Source organism: Sus scrofa, chromosome 2 (assembly GCF_000003025.6).
Source record: "Sus scrofa isolate TJ Tabasco breed Duroc chromosome 2, Sscrofa11.1, whole genome shotgun sequence".
Classification (NCBI taxonomy): Eukaryota; Metazoa; Chordata; class Mammalia; order Artiodactyla; family Suidae; genus Sus; species Sus scrofa.
The window spans coordinates 43,051,907-43,071,981 of NC_010444.4; the positions used below are offsets into that span (position 1 = coordinate 43,051,907).

General features: G+C 41.5%; 1 protein-coding gene across 50 annotated transcripts in view; it reads left to right on the forward strand.

The window, feature by feature from the left end:
- The window catches only part of SOX6 (SRY-box 6), a 621,434-nt gene extending 604,516 nt beyond the window's left edge, over positions 1-16,918 (forward strand). For 27 of the 50 annotated variants that reach the window (XM_021085342.1, XM_021085322.1, XM_021085335.1 and 24 more), the window contains 2 exons: positions 1,156-1,372; positions 10,073-16,918. In XM_021085342.1, the coding sequence (XP_020941001.1) occupies positions 1,156-1,372; positions 10,073-10,376 (521 nt within the window). In that variant the 3' untranslated portion in view covers positions 10,377-16,918. The remainder of the gene's footprint in view (positions 1-1,155; positions 1,373-10,072) is intronic. The other 23 variants (XM_021085354.1, XM_021085360.1, XM_021085365.1 and 20 more) reach the window with 8 other exon arrangements.

The window sequence follows — 20,075 nt, forward strand, 5'->3', positions numbered from 1 at the left end:
TTTCTCAAATGGGCACAGAACCTCTCTGTTTCTGTTTCTACTTTGGCAGCTGTGGGGAATCTATACTACTGGTGTGTATTCTGTGAAAAAAATTAAGAGTATAGTAAGTGTATTCATTAAAATGTAAACTTTTAAGCACACGCATTTCAAGAGCACCAAAAATGCTGTTCACTAGAACCTTAAGCTGCTGGGAGCCAGCGGAACACAGAGAAGCCTGTCTGCATAGACTTCCTACACAACTGCTGCACAACAATCAGGAAAGAACAGGAATGGATGTGCTATTAAAACAGACCAGGATATTGCTGGCTACAGAGAATATTTGTACAACTTTTCCATTTGTTTATGTATGAAAAATCTCCACTGAAGAATAGCTAACATCCAGTCAGCACAGCTGTTACCGCTTTATTCACCAGCGAGACACAAAAATGCAATTTGATACACGTAAAAAAACACATCCCTTCTTCGTCAAGTGTTTAGATAATTTTTTATAAACAATATTAGAGAAGTGAATACTTTTCCTTCTTCCTGTGTAAACCGTATTAAAAATTTTTGTACTTTCATTGGTACGGCTTTGAAGGAATGTTTATAGTACTTGAAAACGGTGTATATAATTCCAACTGTACCTTCCGGTTCTAGAGCTACAACTTTTTAAGTAGAATTTAGGCTTTTTAATTACCCCGGGCCAGGGGAGGCAGGGTGCACCTTAGGTTTTTATATATGAAAGAGGGTATCAACATCTGCTGACATCTTATCAAAGGATAGTGACACTAAAGATACTGGGAGTATGGGAGATATTCCACCTATACTCAAAAGGATGGTTAGAAAGTTTAGGCTTTTAACCCTCTTGAGAAAGGTAGGCAGGTGGGTGGGGGAAGACTGTGGTGTGGGAGATGATCATGAAGCAGCAGATACATGGTTTAAAACAATACACTTATTGTAGCCACAGCTTTAAATTATCGAGAGGAAGGAATATAATAAACGTATCACATCCAAATTATTCTAGTGTCTAAAACACTAGTTCTAAGGCTCAGTCACTGGTTTTAAGAGGAGCTACTCAGATCACAGGCGAGTGAAATGGTGGAGAGGTCTAGCTAACATTTGCCAGGAGCGTCTTGCCTTGACCCCTTGAGTACTTAGGGTAATTTTTATGTCTAGGATCTCGCTGGAAATCCATGTCCAACCAAGAGAAGCAACCTTATTATGAAGAGCAGGCCCGGCTAAGCAAGATCCACTTAGAGAAGTACCCGAACTATAAATACAAACCTCGACCGAAGCGCACCTGCATTGTTGACGGCAAAAAGCTCCGGATTGGGGAGTATAAGCAACTGATGAGGTCTCGGAGACAGGAGATGAGGCAGTTCTTTACTGTGGGGTAAGTGCTCCTGCCTGTAGCCACCTGGGCTTTCCCTTCCCAGGAAGAAACCACAGGTCGGCTGTGGGGCGGTGTGTTTGAGAAGGAAACTAGGGAAGGGAGGAGGCGGTGACCTACCCAAGGGGCCTGTCACAAGCACACACACCTTGCAGCATGGCTCCTGCTCAGATCAAAACAAACTGATCCCAATGATCACCCCTTTCATTGTCTCCCAAACTATTGTGAGACGTTCTGTGCCCACACACAAAGTTTCTGGTAGTTTATTTAAGCAGGCGCACAAGGAGGGAAAAAAAACTAAACTTAAGAAATCCCCAGAAGCTTTCCAGCTTCTCTGGGTGGTGCTTCTGACTCTAATCACAATAGTCTGCTTTTGTTGTGGGATCGACCACAAGATAATTGGCCTTGACATTGGTTAGAGGACCTCATTTTTGGCACAAGATCCAGAACTCCTGTTGCAGTAAATTATTCTGTGGTAGAAGCAGTAACAATGTGGATTTTCTTGCTTAAATCAGAAACTAGACATGTTTTTGATATCTTCAAGTCTGATTTCATGTCATTTTGTTTAAAAATTAGGTAATAGATTTCTGGTATAAATTTCGACTTGGCTGACTGACTGTCTGCATTCAAAAGCAGCCTCTTGTAACCACAGTAGTCAGGATAAGTGGGGACGCAGATGCCTATAGGTTCCAGCACATCCAGACCTGGAAGCACAGGGGTGCGGCAAACCAGAGGGCCACTCTGGTGGCACCAGCCTGAGGCCGCTGGAATCAGACGAAGAGACATTTGGGAAAGGGCTTGAGACAGAAAGTGAAGGAAATAAGAAGGAAGCTGTGTTCACTGCTAACTGGAAGGGGAATTGAGGAGCTGAGCTATGCCAGGGAGTAAGAAAGCGTTCCTTAGAAGTAAAGAAAGGGGATACTTAAAAGAAGGAGTAAAGAGCTATTATTTCAGGGACACTCAAAAACATAGCCTTATGGAACAAAAAGTTGGTTTCAGAAGCATGTTTTAAAAACATAAAACTAATTTGGAAAAGTAAATAGAATTCAGGAAAAAAAATAGGCCAATGAAAGCACTCTGGGTCACAAATGTACAATAAATGGATTGTTGCAGGCAGGAGCATGGGCTTTAGTGTTTGACCACTTGAGTTTCAGACGCAGACTGTGCTGCCTACTTGGGCAAGTATGTAACTTTTCTAAGCTTCTGTTTGCTCATGTGTGAAGTAAAATGAATAATTGTACCTATCTCATATGGTTATTGAGAAGATTCAGTAAGGCAGTGGGTGCTTCTAAAAGTACTTGATATAATGCTTAGAATAATACCAATGAAGGTGAATTCCTTTCATTATTATTACTGTAAATATGGATTTACTATCACAGTAAAACTGTATTTTATATCACACTAGATAATGAATTTCCTTTCCAGTATGGCAAAATCTTTTTGAGGTAAAGAGAAGCTTACACCACTTTGTTATTTGAGGATCCCCATATATTAATGTTCCAAAATTGGATATTAAATTCTTCTGTTATAAATGTTTGCATTTTTAAAAGCAATGCTTTTAACACCATAAATACAGTGTAATATAATTGGGCTATTCACATGCTAATTAGAAGATTTATTGAATATACTAAATCACAGTGCACTTTTAGGAGGTATAGTTGTAGGTAACAAAATACAAAATCCGAGACTGTGTAATGTCTTCTTTTAATCCTGTTGGCATATCTCTGAGAATGTATATAATCTCCTTTGAACAGAAAATCAGCAGTTTAAATTTGAGTCTTTTGTAATTCCCACCCTTCTCTGCAGTCATGTCCCCTGTGCTGCATCATGTGTCTCTTTTGCCATATTCTGGCAGCTTGTCAAAGGTACCATTTTAGTTCTCTGATATGATCTGAAAATATGAGATGCAGTAATCCTGATTACTTTAGTCCCCCTTACCCATGTTACCAAATTGATAACAGCTCTGGACCAAAATGCCTCAACACATAGCAATGCATGTAAAATGAAACTCTAGAACAGCACAGTAGAGTTGACCCCTTATTGAATCCCTACTATATATGAGGTGTTTTAGGTATACAAACTACATAATCCTCTAAGTAAGATAAAGAAATCAAGAGGTCCCATGGCTGCTGAAAGGCAAGAAAGAGCAAGGGATGAAATCAAGTCTCTGCCCCTGTCATGCCAAATGACTGAGGAACTGCCCTTACCACCTTGCTGCAAAAGCTGCCTCATAGTCCTATTCTGCTGTCATGAGTATGGCTGTGCCATTTGAGGAAGAGCGCCTAGAACCTAGAGAAAGTAAGGTCTTTTGTTATGGTATACAGTGGCATAAAATGAGCTTCACAATGTAGAGACTAAGGATCCCAGTGGTGTAGAAGGTCCTTTATGGAAGGCTCATTTTCGACTGTGGAGTAGGGCTACAGATGTGCAGGCAAGGGCCGGGATGTTTCCTCTTTAATTTTCAATGTTGAGTATTTTTCTCTGCCCAGTTTTGATAGTAGTTGCTACATAAAGCCAGGTATTATTTCCACTTAAGGATTTATATTCTCTTTTAGGTAGTTACATTGGATAGATTATTAACTCCTTGGAATTCATCTTTGAAAACTGATCTTCATTAGATGCGAGGTTATTATAAGAGGGAAAAACCAGAAATTCAAAGATTGCTATTGACTTCTTGGTGAAATGGGGGTGAGATCAATTTTTATAGCTGATTTTGAAAAGACAAGCATAACTTTCAAGGCAATAAAATTACATATATTGTTCAACATTGTCATGCATTTTACTAATGATACAACTGGAAGTTTAGTGAATTAGTTTTTTTTTTTTTTTTACTTAGCTATTATGACATGTATTATCAATATATGAAATAGAGCAAGGTTGTTCTAACCTTGGATTTAACCCCTTCAATTGATAGGTTAACTATCAGAGTTTTGCAGTAATCATGACAGGATTACTATTTTTGTTTGTTTGTTCTTTTGCCTTTTCTAGGGCCGTTCCCTCGGCATATGGAGGTTCCCAGGCTAGGGGTCCAATCGAAGCTGTAGCCCCTGGCCTACACCAAGGCCACAGCAATGCCAGATCCGAGCCGCATCTGCAACCTACACCACAGCTCACGGCAATGCTGGATCCTTAACCACTGAGCAAGGCTAGGGATCAAACCCGCAACCTCATGGTTCCTAGTCGGATTCATTAACCACTGAGCCATGATGGGAACTCCATGACAGGATTACTATTAATGTTAAAATGATCCTTGACAGGGTATATGTAGCTACAACATTGTCTTTCCCAAAGAATTGTGGCCAAATGAAATGTAATTCCAGTTTATTTGATGCTTATTCAATAATTTACCTGTGAGCTAATAGAGAATCATACCGATACTATGAAATATTAAAATTGGGGCTACTTTTTGAGTAACAGTAATGGTAAATTATTGAATACTTAACATATGCTGAGGAATAATACAGATTATTGCAAATACAACTTATAAGATAGATATTGTCATTCTCACAATGAGGTTGGAAAATCTAATACTCAAAGATGTTAAATAATTTGTCCAAGGCCACACAGCTAGGAAATTGCACAGCTGAGATTTAAACCAGGCTTATGTGAAACAAATGTCCTTTTCACCATTACACATACTTCTCATTTAGAGCCTACAAATTGTTTATAGGCTGTGTAGTGTAGTGATTAAGAATATCAATTCTGGGAGTTCCCATCATGACTCAGTGGAAACAAATCTGACTAGTATCCATGAGAACACAGGTTTGATCCCTTGCCTTAGCTCAGTGGGTTAAGGATCTGGCGTTGCCGTGAGCTGTAGTGTAGGTCGCAGATGAGGCTCGGATCCTGCATTGCTGTGGCTGTGGGGTAGGCCGCCAGCTAGAGTTCTGATTCGACTCCTAGCCTGGGAATTTCCTTATGCCATGGGTGTGGCCCTAAAAAGACCAATAATAATAATAATAATAATAATAAGTTCTGGACCCAGATTGTTTTGGCTCAAATACTAGATCTGCTTCTTCCTGGTTCTAGGAACTAGTGCATAACAATCCTTATTCCTCTGAACTCTCTCCTTGTCCTCTGGAAACTTATTTATACTCTCTGTACCTCAGTTTCCTCATATGCAGAATGAGGATGAAAGTACAGCATTAGACCCTTCTGAAGACTGAATAACTTAATATATCTAAAATGCTTGGAACAATGTCTGGCACATAGTAAGTCCCAAATTAGAGCAAATATTATTATTTTAGAGAAATAATGCTGTTAGGTATGTATTTCATATTATAAAGAATTATGGGAGTTCCCGTATGGGGCTCAGTGGTAACGAACCCAACCAGTATCCATGAGGACATGGATTCGCTCCATGGGTTAAAGGATCCAACGTTGCTGTGAGCTGTGGCATAAGCCAGCAACTAAAGCTCCTATTCAACCCCTAGCCTGGGAACTTCCATATGCTGGGGGTGTGGCCCCCCCCAAAAAAAAATGAAAAATAAAAAGAATTATGTTCCAGTTCATTATGGTATACGTGATTTGAACATTTTCCATTTTGATCTTAAAGATGTTGAATCAAATCCATGATACTTATACATTTAATTGGTTAGCATAGACTAGACATACTATTTTTAGTATTACCCTCCCGTAGAGAAAGCCAGGTTAGAATCTCTAATAGGTAGTGTAAAAAGATTTGCAATTTGTAGGTGTATCTCCTAATGAAACAGACTTCATTGCCTTCATTTATAGATACTGTAAAGGTCTGAAGGATCAACGAACAGGGGTTTAACCACATAAATAAACAATTTCACCGCAATCGGCAAAGCCAGCCCATACTCCCCAAAAGTCCTTGTGATTTGGAAACTGAGCAACATTGCTGGACTCCATTGGGGTCAACTCAGATGTTTTACTGGGCTGGGAGGGAGGGTTCTTAGCCATATCTACTCATTTCAGCTGCACAGGTATACTTTTACATACATCTGCAACTTTTGACTCGATGTGCGCATTCATTATTTGTAAAGCCCAATACATGCCAATTCCTATTTGTGAAATCTGCAGTGTTTGAATTCTGACTTTGCAGTTGATCTGTAAAGGAAGGAAACATGCTTTTTAGGAAAGTAATTTCCAAGAGACAAAGCTTTAGCCTGCTGGCTGGATTTTCTATTTTGTTAATTGATTAGTCAGTCAATTGGTGAGGGCCTATTTGAAACCAGCTGCATGCCTAGCACTGTAGTAAATTAATATAGTATATGAGGCATTAATTCTGTGCGCAGTGAGCTTTCAGAGAATGTTATAGTTCAAGAAGCTAGACACACACATGAATAGGTTTGCAAATAATAGTCTTTTATACATACACATACACATAGGCACAAACAGAATACATTGCAGAATGCTACACATAATGTGTAATGATGTACTCATTTTGATTATATAGACAATAGTAAGTAAAGCTCAGGGGAAGGGAGATTCCTATGCATTAAGGGCCAACCATAGACCATGCTTGAGGAAGGGGACTTGAGGTTCGGGTAGGTTCAGGCTGATGGAAAGTACAGGCAAAGATTCCTGTTTTGGTCTTGAAGGAGAGCATGAACACATGGGGGAAATGTGAAAATATTCAACAAAATAAAAGAAGCTAGCTCAGGAATTTTCCCTGGCAGAAGGGAAAAGTAAGATATGGAGGGTGGAACAATATTTTGGAAACCCTTGAAAGCCAGGGTTCTTCAACTATAATCAGTTCTGCTCACTTAATCTTTTCAGTCTCTTTTTATGCTGATAATGACAATGTGGTAGGAAGACCAGCATGACATTTAGCTTATGGTTTTGCATCCACAGAATCAGTGGTAACTTACAAGGGGCTTCAGAAGTCATATCCTTTAAGCAGCCAGCCATTGTAGGAGTCAGAAGATCTGAAGGTCATGAGAGAAACAGGTATATGGGAGAGTAATCAGGAGTTCAGTTCTGCACCTTTAAGGTTGAGATGGTGTTTTGACATCTAAACCAGATAAGAAGGTGTGTGTGTGTGTGTGTGTGTGTGCGTCTGTGTCTGTGTGTGTCTGTGTGTGTGTGTATATGACATCTTTGAGGAATGAAGAGGAATAACCAGGCAGGAAGTAGATGGGGGTGGGTGTCAGTGGGTGACACAGTCTGCTATCTCTCCACCAGCCAGTAGTAGGCTTTTGAATATTTCATGTGCCTCACTTCAGAAAGTAAGCTGTTACAGATATTTTGTTTGTTGTCTGTGTATTACCAAGTTAATGTCCACATACTGTTAAATATGTGAAGCTCATTTTAAAAGAGTTGGATTCTGTTTCAGGTTGAGTATTTTTCTGATTAGTGTGAGCTTGCCTGTCTCACCCCAGTTTTGACATCCAGAAGAGAATTGTGAAAAAAAGGAAGGGTTCAACTCCTGGGGATGGGTGTGGCCTTGTGGAACTCTCTGAACCTTATCAGTTACTTCATTTGTGAAATAGGGGCAATAATATTTACCTCTGACTTATAGTTAGGATTAAAGAAAATAATGTGAAAACATCTAAGCATTCCCCTTGGCATGTATTAAGAGCTCAATTCAAATTTATTTAATAAGTATATTGATTTTAAAATGCTGTAAAAAATGGCCATCTATTCTTTTTGAAAAGCAAATTCCTTCATGAAAATAAAGTGTACCATTTATAGTATGCACATGATATTATAGATTTTATATTATAGATTAGGTCACCAAATTAGGAAATCTCTAAAATGGGTTCATATTGCAGTGAAAGTTTTTATGCTATGCTCATTATGCAATGAAGGCAAAAACATTTTTATTGCAATTATCAAAATTCAGTAAAAAAATATAATGAGGCATTTATTGCCTTGGGTAGGTTAGCATGAAATTTAAATTTTGTTAATTTGCACAAAACTGTTTTTGGAATTTGGTTTAATGAAAGGGAAGTCAGTATTTTTTAAGCTATTTCCACACATAGATTTAGATTCCTCTGTCATCTTCTTTCAGGCAATCAAAAAAAAAAAAAAAAAAAAACTCCATGAGCACCATAGAAAATGAATCAATATCAGGTGCTTAATATCAACTAGATACTTACAGGCTCTATAGAAATCAGGAAATTTTGTGGGTATAGTGAGCATAGTATATCCGTATACTGAATATCTGTAAAGGAAAGAGTGATTGAATTCAGGTCAGGTAAACCTAAGCTCATATCTACACTGTGCTGATTATTGAATGAAGGGCCTTAAGCAAGACCTCATTGTCTGCATCTGAAAACTGGGCATAGTAACACCTCATGGGGTTGCCATGTTAATTGAATGGGATAATATATATGAAAATATTTTATATATTATGTAAGTCAAAGGCTATGGTATCATTATTATGCCTCCCAGTGTTGAAAGATAGCATTATCAGCTATCCTGCAGTGTGGTTGTAGGCCATTTCTGCCATTTCTCCATCTGTCAGGCTGGAAGACATGCAGGTCTTTCTGAGAAATGATGCTCTTCGGGACAGGCCAAAGAATAGCTGGTAACTAAGCTACTTCTTCATGAATTCAGAGTATTTTCCTATTAGACTGAGGTAGATAGAAAGTTTCAGTCTAGAGGGTTAATAGAAATGGTTCATGTGATGGACTGACTTGAAGCCAAGGATTGAAAGATGGAAGGATCTTCCAGGACTTCCCTGACTGCAGCTTTTATAAGTGCACGGACACTGGGGCTCAGAAGGAGAGTTACAATGACATGTTGAAGTGAATTTAATGTCACCATCCATAAAGATTGAGAAACACTTGGTGACCGTTACATCTATGAGAATATTATTTTAGTCCTAGTCTTTAAGTTAGTTGGTAGGTCTTTCGTTCTTTCAACTAGTTATAATACCTCAAAGGGAACTGAGAGACAAATAACCATGTCTCCCTGCAGAGGGAGAGCCTGACCTTCATACAGGGTCTGATAAGTTTATTTGAACTAGAGTGACATGATGATAGAATGATCTGGTGTAACCAAGCCTGGGCGCCCGCCAGGGTCTAGGATGAGGCAATGCGTGTTACTCTGTTAAGTGGCAGAGCTCTCGTTTTCACTCCTGACTCCTCCAACCTCAGCTCCAGCCCAGGGCCACAGGAGTAATGACATCCAAGATGATCCTTCCATAATTGGGAAAATAGAAGCTTCAGGGAGCTTCACTGCACGTCCAGCCGTGGAAATAAGTAGACATTGATATCAATACCAAATACATGCTTTGCTAAATCTGACTCTTTGGGATATACTGGATCCTTTCTCATTTCGGTATTTCCTTTGTACCGTTCTTACATCCAAGTGAAGATACAAGCCTGCTTAACAGTGTCATTATAGTATGTCTATTTACCAGCCTATTTTTTGAAACATTCTGGGAGATCTTAAAAAATTACCCCACGTGTAACTTTGTGGAATTCATTACAGTGTTTGTTCCAAATGTCAAGGGTTGAAGCTTTGCCACATTTGCCATGTTATAAGAACTTTACTTCCATGTCACAAAACCATTGATAAATTGCTCCACTGTATTGCTTAACCCCGACCACACAGCATCAGGGAGATTTGCAGGGCTCTTCCAGGAAACACCTTTTTCATATTCTGTCATTTGCTCGGAACTTCAAACAAAGCCCCTTTTTAGAATGTGTAGGGGAGTTCAGTGGCACAGATGAATATGTGCATATAGATATTTCCCTCTGCTTTATTTTATTTTTTAAATCTACACAGGCAACAGCCTCAGATTCCAATCACCACAGGAACAGGTGTTGTGTATCCTGGTGCTATTACTATGGCAACTACCACACCATCACCTCAGATGACATCTGACTGCTCTAGCACCTCCGCCAGCCCAGAGCCCAGCCTCCCGGTCATCCAGAGCACTTATGGTATGAAGACAGACAGCGGAAGCCTAGCTGGAAATGAAATGATCAATGGAGAGGATGAAATGGAAATGTATGACGACTATGAAGATGATCCCAAATCAGACTATAGCAGTGAAAATGAAGCCCCAGAAGCTGTCAGTGCCAACTGAGGAGTGTTTGTTTGCTGAATTAAAATACTCTGACATTTCACCTCCCCTCCCCCAACAAAAAAAAGTTCTTAAAGAGCCCGCATGCATTTGTGGCTCCACAATTACATCAGCAGAATGGTCTTAATTGTTTCGTAAAGTGTGAGACAGATTAAGTTTTCCCGGATTTTTCATGAACTTGAGTTTTTTGTCGTTATTGTTATTGTTGTTGTTGTTTTTTAATTTAGGTGAAGACATATTAAATATGAGACACCAGGACTTGAAAACTTATCTCAACCCATAGCTGTCTTACAAGTCTTATATTTTTTGTCTTACTTTTTTTTTTTTCTTTTGGATGTTGATAAAGGTTTAAGTTACTGTTTTAGATGGGGTTAAACATTCTCACTCAGGTATGCTGTGCCGGCCTACAGGTTGTGAATGTGTTTTTATTCTGAATTATTTTAGAAAACAACTGAGAATTTCATATTGTGAAACAGAACAAGTCCACAGCGTGTGCAGCTGCATGTAGAGCATATTCAAAAGGCCTCGGAATTCCATTTTTTCCATGTGTAGAGTGAAACTTTGAATGTGCCAAACTTTTTCATCACTTTGAATCTTACTATTTTGAAAGTCTTAAAGGAGACACTGCAAAGTCTTAGACAATCTTTGGCATCTTAAAACAACATAGCAAACCACACTTTTTTTTTTCTTTCCAGAAAATGGTAAAGTACTCAGGAATCTGGAGACAAGATAGTGTAAGGAATGAACAAGGTTGCCACAGTGCATGTACCCAATTGTGTTTGCCTCTTGACGTGCCATCAGTGTGCGACGTGGTAGGACGTCCACACGCCAGAGCGATCACCACACCAGATACCGACATGGTGGTCTTCTCTGCCTGAGACCACCTCTCACTACATCCATTATCCCTTTGCCTTTAACCCTGACATTCAGTCTTAACACATTTTCTCTTAAATAATTTATTCATTCCAGAATGTCAAGGGTCCACTTACTATTTATTTAAAAAAAATTGTTGGTGGCATTAATTTAATAATTCTTTTTTTTTTCACCCTCCTTCCCCAAAGAACTTTTCAGCCCTTTTCACCTCCTTCTCCTGCTAGATACAAAAGATGTACATAGCAATCGTATGTCCCCAGAGCATCTGGAAACATTTCTGAAACAAGATACTACTAAATACCTGTATTGTTATTTTCGAACATCAGTGTATATATGGCTGCAGAGCTGTGTATTTGGATGCAGGTGCAGAGTCTTACACTTCAACAGGTATGCCCCTGAGGTTCACCGTGAGCTTGAATCTTTTGCCAGAATTCCCCCCGATTCACTTAAGCGACAAGTGGTAGGATCTGCATCAGTGGCGTTTCCCTTGAATGCCCTTCCGCAGCAAGGGTCAAGAGTGGTGACTGCCAGGCAGGAGAGTCCCACAGCTAGTCCTAAAGCCCGGAGCTGTGGGCCATGTAGGAGTCCACAGAGATGCTGTCATGGGCTGGCACCTTTACCCTGAACTGCCGTGTCTCATCCGGCACATCTAGGGATGTCTTTGCAAAATCCCCAGGGTGCAAAAAGCCACATGATAGCCTCCAAGTAAAGATAGAGGCAAGTAGTCTTGATACATCCAGAGAATGATAGAAAACCATAGGGAAGGAGAAGGAGGGGAAATACATTCCCTATATGGGATGTTCCTACTGTTAACTCTGGGGAACAGATCACTCCTGGAGCAGCAGACAAGTTCCTCTGGCTCACGCCCTCCATCTGTGGCTGCATGGGTGTCGTGCCTACGTGTGAACAAGATTAACTTCCCTTGTCACACAAGCATTTCTCTGGAGATGAGCTGTTGGGCAGGGAGGCAGTGAGGCTTCGTTCCCCATCTCCTAACCACAGGGGGCTCGGCCCTGCCATTTTGACTTTTCCCAAAACCAGGACTGATTGCCTATGGGGAGAAGGGAGGCAACAGGGGTCGGGGGGGGGCTCACCCAGAGTAATTCAATGAGAGAATGTCAGCGAAAGGGACAGTTCACCTCATGGGACAAACAGAATCTGATCACCAGGACATAGGAACGGCCCCATCAGATTTCTTGAGCCATTTTGTCACTTGGAAGAAAATAGTGTACCTTCATATTTATTTGCGTGCTCAAGGCCATACCTAATAGCAATAAATAGGTCTAGCCAAGACATTGTTGTCTCTGTCATTAGCTGGGAGTGCTCTCTATAAGCTGATTAAGGTACTGATAGGAATGTTTGGTTCTTAATATTGGTTGGGGATTGGAGCTTTGTTTTTGTACATTTATTCAAATGAGGAGGAGGTCATTTTTCTTAAAAAAAAATGAGTATTTATTATTGTCTTACTGATTTCTTTTGATTATATACCTCTCCTCCTCAGTTCATGCTCGTGTTTGTTTTTGTTTTTTTTTTTTTTTTCCCTCTTTCTCTTTGACTCTTGCCTTTGCCCTTTCCCACTCCTCTTTTATTTTGTTGCATAGGTAGAGTGCTGTATGGCTAGTGTTGTATTGTATGTAATTAATTTTGCACAAAGGCAAACATTTAGAATAGTAGGTTAATTTTGTTTGTTTTTATGACCATGCCAAAATAATATTCTGGGCTGGTGGAGAACAAAGGACTGTTCTTTAGGACTGAAACTTGATTTTGCTTGTAATAAAAAAAAAAAAAAGAAACAAACAAACAAACAAAAAAAGAAAACAAAAAAACCCCAACAAAAAACACACACACTCACATATGTTGTTTCGTAAGTGTTATAAGCACTGGATATAAATGGTATTTTTTATCACTTCTGACTAATGTGAAGCTGTTGTATGAAAACTACATGAACAAAAGTCATCTGTTTCGACTCGTGTGGGCTTGCCTCACAGTTGCCGGATTTGAGTCATTTTTATGTCTTGTTATTTCATTTATTTATGCAAAATACATGTGTGTATGAACACTTTGTTTTAGCTCCAGCTCTGCCCCAGTACTGGGGTTCAGTTACTTCTAGCCATGTTCTTAAAAACGAAAGGCTGTTCAGGAATGATCTGATTGTAAACGTCTCTTTCATTGGGTCAAACAGTAATGCTGTATTTGAATCTAAATTCTGCACATAAGCAGTTTATTCTATTTATTAGCCAAGTTTGGCTCTAAATATCCATGGAAATTAAGAATGACAATCATAGGGATCACTTCATTTTATTTTCAGTGGGGCTTAAACAAAGTTTTTATGACTTTACCATCTCATTTTAGATTTTTTTCTAATTGTGTAAATGTAACATAGAAATAGAATTTATTTTTGGTTCATGAATACTTAGTGAAATATAAGTTATGTATTCCCTTTTTGTTCTCTATCCATATATGTTGGTCCAGACTAGAAGTTGACAAGTCACTGTACCTCATGGGTAGTGAATTATCAGCCACAGTGAGAGAGCAGAGTCCCACCTGCAGCTGAAGCAGTAAAACCCTTCACTCGGGTTCTCATAGAGTGTAGAACCCACTGTCCACAGACTCAGACTTTCACTTTTTTTTTTTTTCTTATGGAAAGTTGATGAATTGAACATGGTGAATTTCCAGTACAGCCAGGAGAGCGTCAGTTTGCTTTGTGAATCCACATCAGTCTTGTAAGGTAGTGCTATGACCATTTAATAGCAAGAAGCATGAATGCTATTATAAAGGTGAAAATCTGCCTCTGAGATTGGCCATTGACAAAAGTCCCATCGTGCCAGTTGGGTTAAAGAATGTTAAGTGACTTCTTTTTCGGTGCTCCCAATTTCACACTATCTTCAAATACAGGTAAAAATGAGCTCCATTTTGCTAAAGAATTTGCAGGATTCTAAGTGAAGAGTTTTCACTTAGAAGAGGGGCACTGGCAGATAAACCTGCCCTAAAACAATAGACCATATGGAATAGGAAGGAAGGAAAGGAAGAAGGAAAGGAAGAAAAAGAAAGACAGAAAGAAAAAGAAAGAGAGAAAGAAAGAAAAGAAAGGAAAGAAAGAAAGGAGATAGAAAGGGAGAGGGAAAAAGTCAGTCTGTGTACAGGAGCAGCCAGCAGGCAGTTTCTCTAGTTCTTTGGCAGATGCGATGCAGTATCTTTTCCAGGAAGGTACGAAAGTTTGGTTGTTTTCACGTGTATTCAGCTCACCCTTTTAGGAGCACATCAGTTTGCTTCGTTTGGTATTTGATACTCCCCAGCCTTGTCCTCAGGCCTGATTTGATTTGCCAGGGTCCTGACACCAACTCTCAGGCCAAGTTCTAAATTCAGGTGTGGGCTCACAGTGCTATTGAGCTTGTCAAATTCTGGCCTCCCCTGAACATGAGCCCCACTGGAGCCTGGGGTGTTTGAAAAGGGTGTGATCACTCTAGGGCTGAAATTAAAGGCTTCTTTCTTTTCCTGATGAAGCCAGGCTGCTTCTCCAGAGCACACCCTCCCGAGCAGGGAGCACAAGCACTAGCTGAAAGCAGGGATTGTTTCAAGGAAGCCCATCGACCCCCGTAGGAAGGCAGCCTGGTCACTTGAACACCACAGCTGAGGCTGCTTCTCTCAATTTACTCATTTTGCAAAGCAGTGACCTCTGCTTACTCATTAGGGAAAAGAAAAAGCATCACTTAGTAGTTTTAAACCATATGAGAAGTCCTGTACCAAGTGCCAACGATTGCAAAGAATGCAGCTAGAGGAATGTATTGAAATTATTACTGGGTCTTCCTTTTTAATAAGAAAATGACAAAAATGGTTGCTGTAGCCTTGCCTGATTTTGTACGTTTGTCTAAGGACTGAGTTGGCACTTAAGCTCACTTCTCAAAGTATAATAATATTGTATGACCTCATTTGTCCTTTCACAAAAGCACTTGCATCATTTCCTTAAGTCATCTGCCCCCTGACATGTTTTCTTCCTTAATAAACAACTTCTCTCTGTTATTCCTGCCGATTTATGTTCTGTTTCTGATGCCATATGCTATTGAGTGTCACACTCTGCTAGTATGACTGAAATATTGATAGGCAAACACATTTCCTTTTCCTCCCCTCCCCGTCTTTTTCTTTGGGGACAGATTTCTTTCCAGAAGCTCGGAATGCTGGTACCTTTGGGGCAGGGCTAGAGGTGGGTGGGGGAGGGGGCAGAAAGGTAATGCTTAGCGCAGATGCTCTTCTAATCAGCATCCGTGGCCATATGAAAGCTTGAAGGCAACTCAGTGACATATCTTGCTCAGTAGTTTCTTATTCCTGAAGAACCACAAACCTAAAGTGAGGCCTCAGTGCTGGTGCTCTTGGAGTATGGGGAATGTGCAAATATTTAACTGTTTTGTCTGCTGCACATTGCAGATCTGCTCATGTGCATTCTCCGTTTGTCTTCCTTTGTCCTATGTGTTTTTGCTTTTCGGAAAGTGCAGTCTTTATTGTACCCTTCTCCGGCTTGTAGTGCATTAGAATGCCTAGCATTTATGTTCATTCATTATTGTATTTGCCATGTAAAATTTTTTATTACCTTAGACAAGCTTACAAGCTGTTACTACATAACTTATCTTACTGTAACTCTTTTATTTCCCGACATTGTAATTTGTTTGTGATGTATATTGTGAGATTGTATTCTATGTTAATTTAATCAGCACAATTCACTGACATGCTGGACTGACATGCTGGCTGCTGTTTCGAAGTGTAAAGTTTGTGTAGGGCTGTTGGGACAACTGCAACTCTGTTGTCAAGGTACTGTGCTGGTTCCTCTAGCAACACCACGGGTGTGGCCCTTGGGACGCTGAGGGCATTTACAACACCCTTGAGCAAATTTTAACTGCAGATTTTCTTTGTAGAAATTCTATGTATAACGCAGGTACCTACTTGGCCCATGGCTGGTAACTATTTGGGCAATTAGAAAAAAAAAAAAACATACAAACTAGTGTCTATTGCTGCTTTGAATATGTTTGAAAGTCTGAAAATGTAAATAGTTTATCAAAAAAAAAATCTTGTACAGTCCAGTGTAAAGTTTTTAAATGACCTTAAGGGTTGCCATCACATCTTTCTCACACTCTCCTCTTGACAATGGAAAAAAAAAGTTTGCTAAGGATTAAAGAAATACAAAAAAAAAAAAAAAAAAAAAAAAAAAAACTCTTCAAATTTAAAGGAATGAATCATTGTTCTTAGCTTTGTTGCATACACAAACTTCTTGGATTTTGTTGTGCAGTATTGACGTGAGATAAAACTCAACCTTGAATCATCTTTCAGTGGTACTTTTCAAAGTCTTCCCCTCCTTGCCTCATAATTAAGGGAAAAGACAAAATTGAAAGACACACTGTCTTTATCCTGGTGTATGTTGGCACCTTAGCTACTTTTTTTTTTTTTTTTTTTTTTTCCTTTTTGCACAAGGTGCTTTCCTGATATGTTAAACATGCCATCTTTGGGTGACAACATATATGCCATGATGGGGCCTAGGCCCCTCAGGGGAGTGTCTATAAGAACTGCCTATTTATGCTCATTTACCTCAAGACTGTCCTCTCTACCCTTAATCTAGTCGTCATCACTCCATCTTTTGTACTGCTGTTGACACTTACAAATTAAAGATAAATTTTGTTTTATGACCTCTGTGTACGGCCTTGTCTGTGCCCTGCCAACCATCCCTCCCCTGGAGCCCGGTCAGCTAGTCAGCTGTAGGTTTGTGCCCCACCTCTCCCTCCCTCCATGCCCCCGCCACACACACACACACACACACACACACACACACACACACACTGCTTGCTACTGAGCCTGCAGAGCCTTCCTGCTCCCGCCGTTGCTTCTGCCTTGCTGGGCGGTAAGTCTCAGGAAGACTTCAAACCCCTTAGCCTGGAAGACTTGCCTCCTTTTTTCACTGTGAAGCATACACTGCTGCAGCAGGAAATGCTTGTGGATTTAGATGGTAGGAACAGGATCCAAGGTGGATTTGTGTCCAGAGAAGATGAGAAAAATGTCACTTCCTATTTGCCTGACTTCTTCATGAGAGTGAAACCGTGTATAAAAAGCTCCCAGCATTCCTGGGTATGAACGAATCTCCAGGGCCAACCTCTCATCTGACACCAACTCCTACAAGCCTAGCAGCCAAGAGTGGAAAATGCTGCACTTCCGGAACTGCTGCCTCCACTGTGGTTGGGAACCATGGGCTGATTTCTCAGCTGCTTCTGCCTCAGAGAAGGAGAGCTACCACTCTTGTTGGCCTGGAAGTGAGTGATAGCAGCCTCTAAGAGTCTGGGGGCTGGAGGTGGGGTAGCAGACCCAAGTGAGGTGGGCCCTTAAAGGAGACCGGCCAAACCAGCCAAGCCAGTGCTGTGGATCCAGAGGTTGGTGACCAACACTGCAGAGGGAACCAAGGGCTCAGGGGAGAGAGAGGGGAAGCCTTGCACCCTCTTCTTTGATATTTCCTATGGAAAATGCCTCATGAGTGCAAAGCCAAGGATTTGTGAGTTTTCTGTATCACAGTCAGTTTGTAAGTTCGATGTAAGCTATGGTAAGTCCTGAAAACCTAGCTTTCCAGGACCCTCCTCCTGCCCCATGGGGGTTAAGCATGGGGCATTGCTTTGGAGTAACATGACCTGGCTCTGCCCCTTGCTGGCTCTGTGACCTGAGTATCTCCTCTGAGTTTTCTTCTCTGTCAGACGGGTCAAAAGTCCCTACCGCTCGGGTCTTGGGGGTAATTAAATGAACTGGCATGTGTAAAACACCTAGCAGTAGGCTCTGCACACAGAGCCCTGGGGCGTGCCACCTCTGATGAGAGAATGTCTCAGGGAGAGGAGAGCATCCTTGCCCCCAGCTGAGCCTTAGTGCAGAACCTGGTCCCGGCTGTGATCATCCTTCTTGTCTCTGGGCTGGCCTCCAGGCCATGGGTGTGTCATTTCTAGTGCAACCTCACCACTGCCTTTGGTCTTCTTTCTTTCTTTTTTTTTTTTTTTTTTTTTTTTTTTGTCTTTTTGCCTTTTCTAGGGCTGCTCCCGTGGCATATGGAGGTTCCCAGGCTAGAGCCACAGCAATGCAGGATCTGAGACGCGTCTGTGACCTACACCACTGCTCAAGGCAACGCCGGCTCCTTAACCCACTGAGCTGCAACCTCATGGTTCCTAGTCGGATGCATTAACCACTGTGCCAAAACAGGAATGCCTGATTTTCTTTCTAAAACACAGATCTGATCTGTCTTTTATCCTCTGCTAAAATCTTCTGGGTTTCCACAGCTGCCTAGAGAAAACCCATTCTTCCTACCCTGACACTCAAGTGTCCGCAGACCTGCCAGCCTCATGTTCCGCTGTGCCCGTGTGTACATGCCCTGAGCCGCCGTGCTTCTCCCACATGACCCCGGGGCTCTCGCTTCTTCTCCTTTTGCTTGGAGTAAATCTATTCCCTTTGCTGTTTGGGAAATTTCCTCTCTCCTTTCACGCCCCACCCCGAATAGCACCACCTTATCAGGCCTTTCCCAGCTCCCCGGACAGGTCCAGGCTCTCCCTCAGGGCTCCCAAGATCTTTGGAAAGACCTCTGTGATCACGTTTAGCACGTTGTAATAATCTGTTTCTGTGTCTGTCTTTCCTGCTAGATAACACGTTACCGAAACCCAGGACCGTACCTTGGTCCTCCCAGCTCCCAGCACAGTGCTTGGCATGGAGTAAGTGCTCAACACTTGTTTGTGGACTGAATGTATGAATGGTGGCAACTTGGCTTCTGGGCGTGGTACCCATACCTGTGGGTATCAGGGTCTGAGATGCTGGGGATGAGGGAGCCTGCAGGGGTAGCTTCGTATTAGTTACATCATTTGGAGAATGTTTTTTTGGAACCATCGCTATTCATTTGGGGTGGGGAAAACAATTGAAAGTCAGTGTGATGGTTTTCCTGATCAGGCCTGAGGGCATTGAGTCCCCATGCCCTGGGGAGGACTCACCCTGCTGGATGCCCAAGTTTCTGAGCCTAGAGTCATGGCTCTGTCCTTCTTTCTGAGCATCCTGGCTGGAGCATGGAAAAGACAGACCAGAAATAGGAAGTTTTATGGGTATTCCCTACTCTTTCCTTGACATTCCAGGGCCCAAGATGACCCTTCCCTCTGCCCAGGGAGGAGGGGCAGTGGCTGGCCCACCCCCTGGACATCCACCCCAGAAGGGGAGGGACACTTGGCTGCTCACCACCTTTTCACTCAGTACCCTCTCCTTCTTTGACAAAAGTAACCCTGGTCCGGGTAATAATGACTCTTTCCCTTAATAGTGCTCTGGAGCCTTGTTTACTCAAAATGCAGGCCACAGATCGTCAGCCTCAGCATTGGCCAAGACATAGTAAAGCACTATGCTGAGTAGCGGGCTCTGAAATACAGGTGACTCCAGTAACCGTTAGCTGCCTCTTCTTAGTCAATGACACACTGTGGGATGGAGAGCTTGAGGATTATGGTCCTCATTTGAACTGCGAAGGCCCAGAGACAGGAGATGACCCATCCAAAGTCACACAGAGCTTAAATGGCAGTGCCAGAAGGCACACTTATACATTCAATTCTAAACATAGTTGACCATATTGCATATGGCCCCACAATAGTGGAGACGGCAGCCCTGGATCTAGACCCCCATGATCACCCGGCATCCTGGGCTGTATCACTCTGGGAGCACTGAGGCCTCTTGGGACATGGCCTTTGACAGCTTTGGCATCCCCTGCTCTGGCTGGGCCTGGCGCTTGGCCCTGATTGAGAGCCCAAGAGAGACCCCAGGCCGATGTGGTGACTCTCTTAGGAGCTAGTT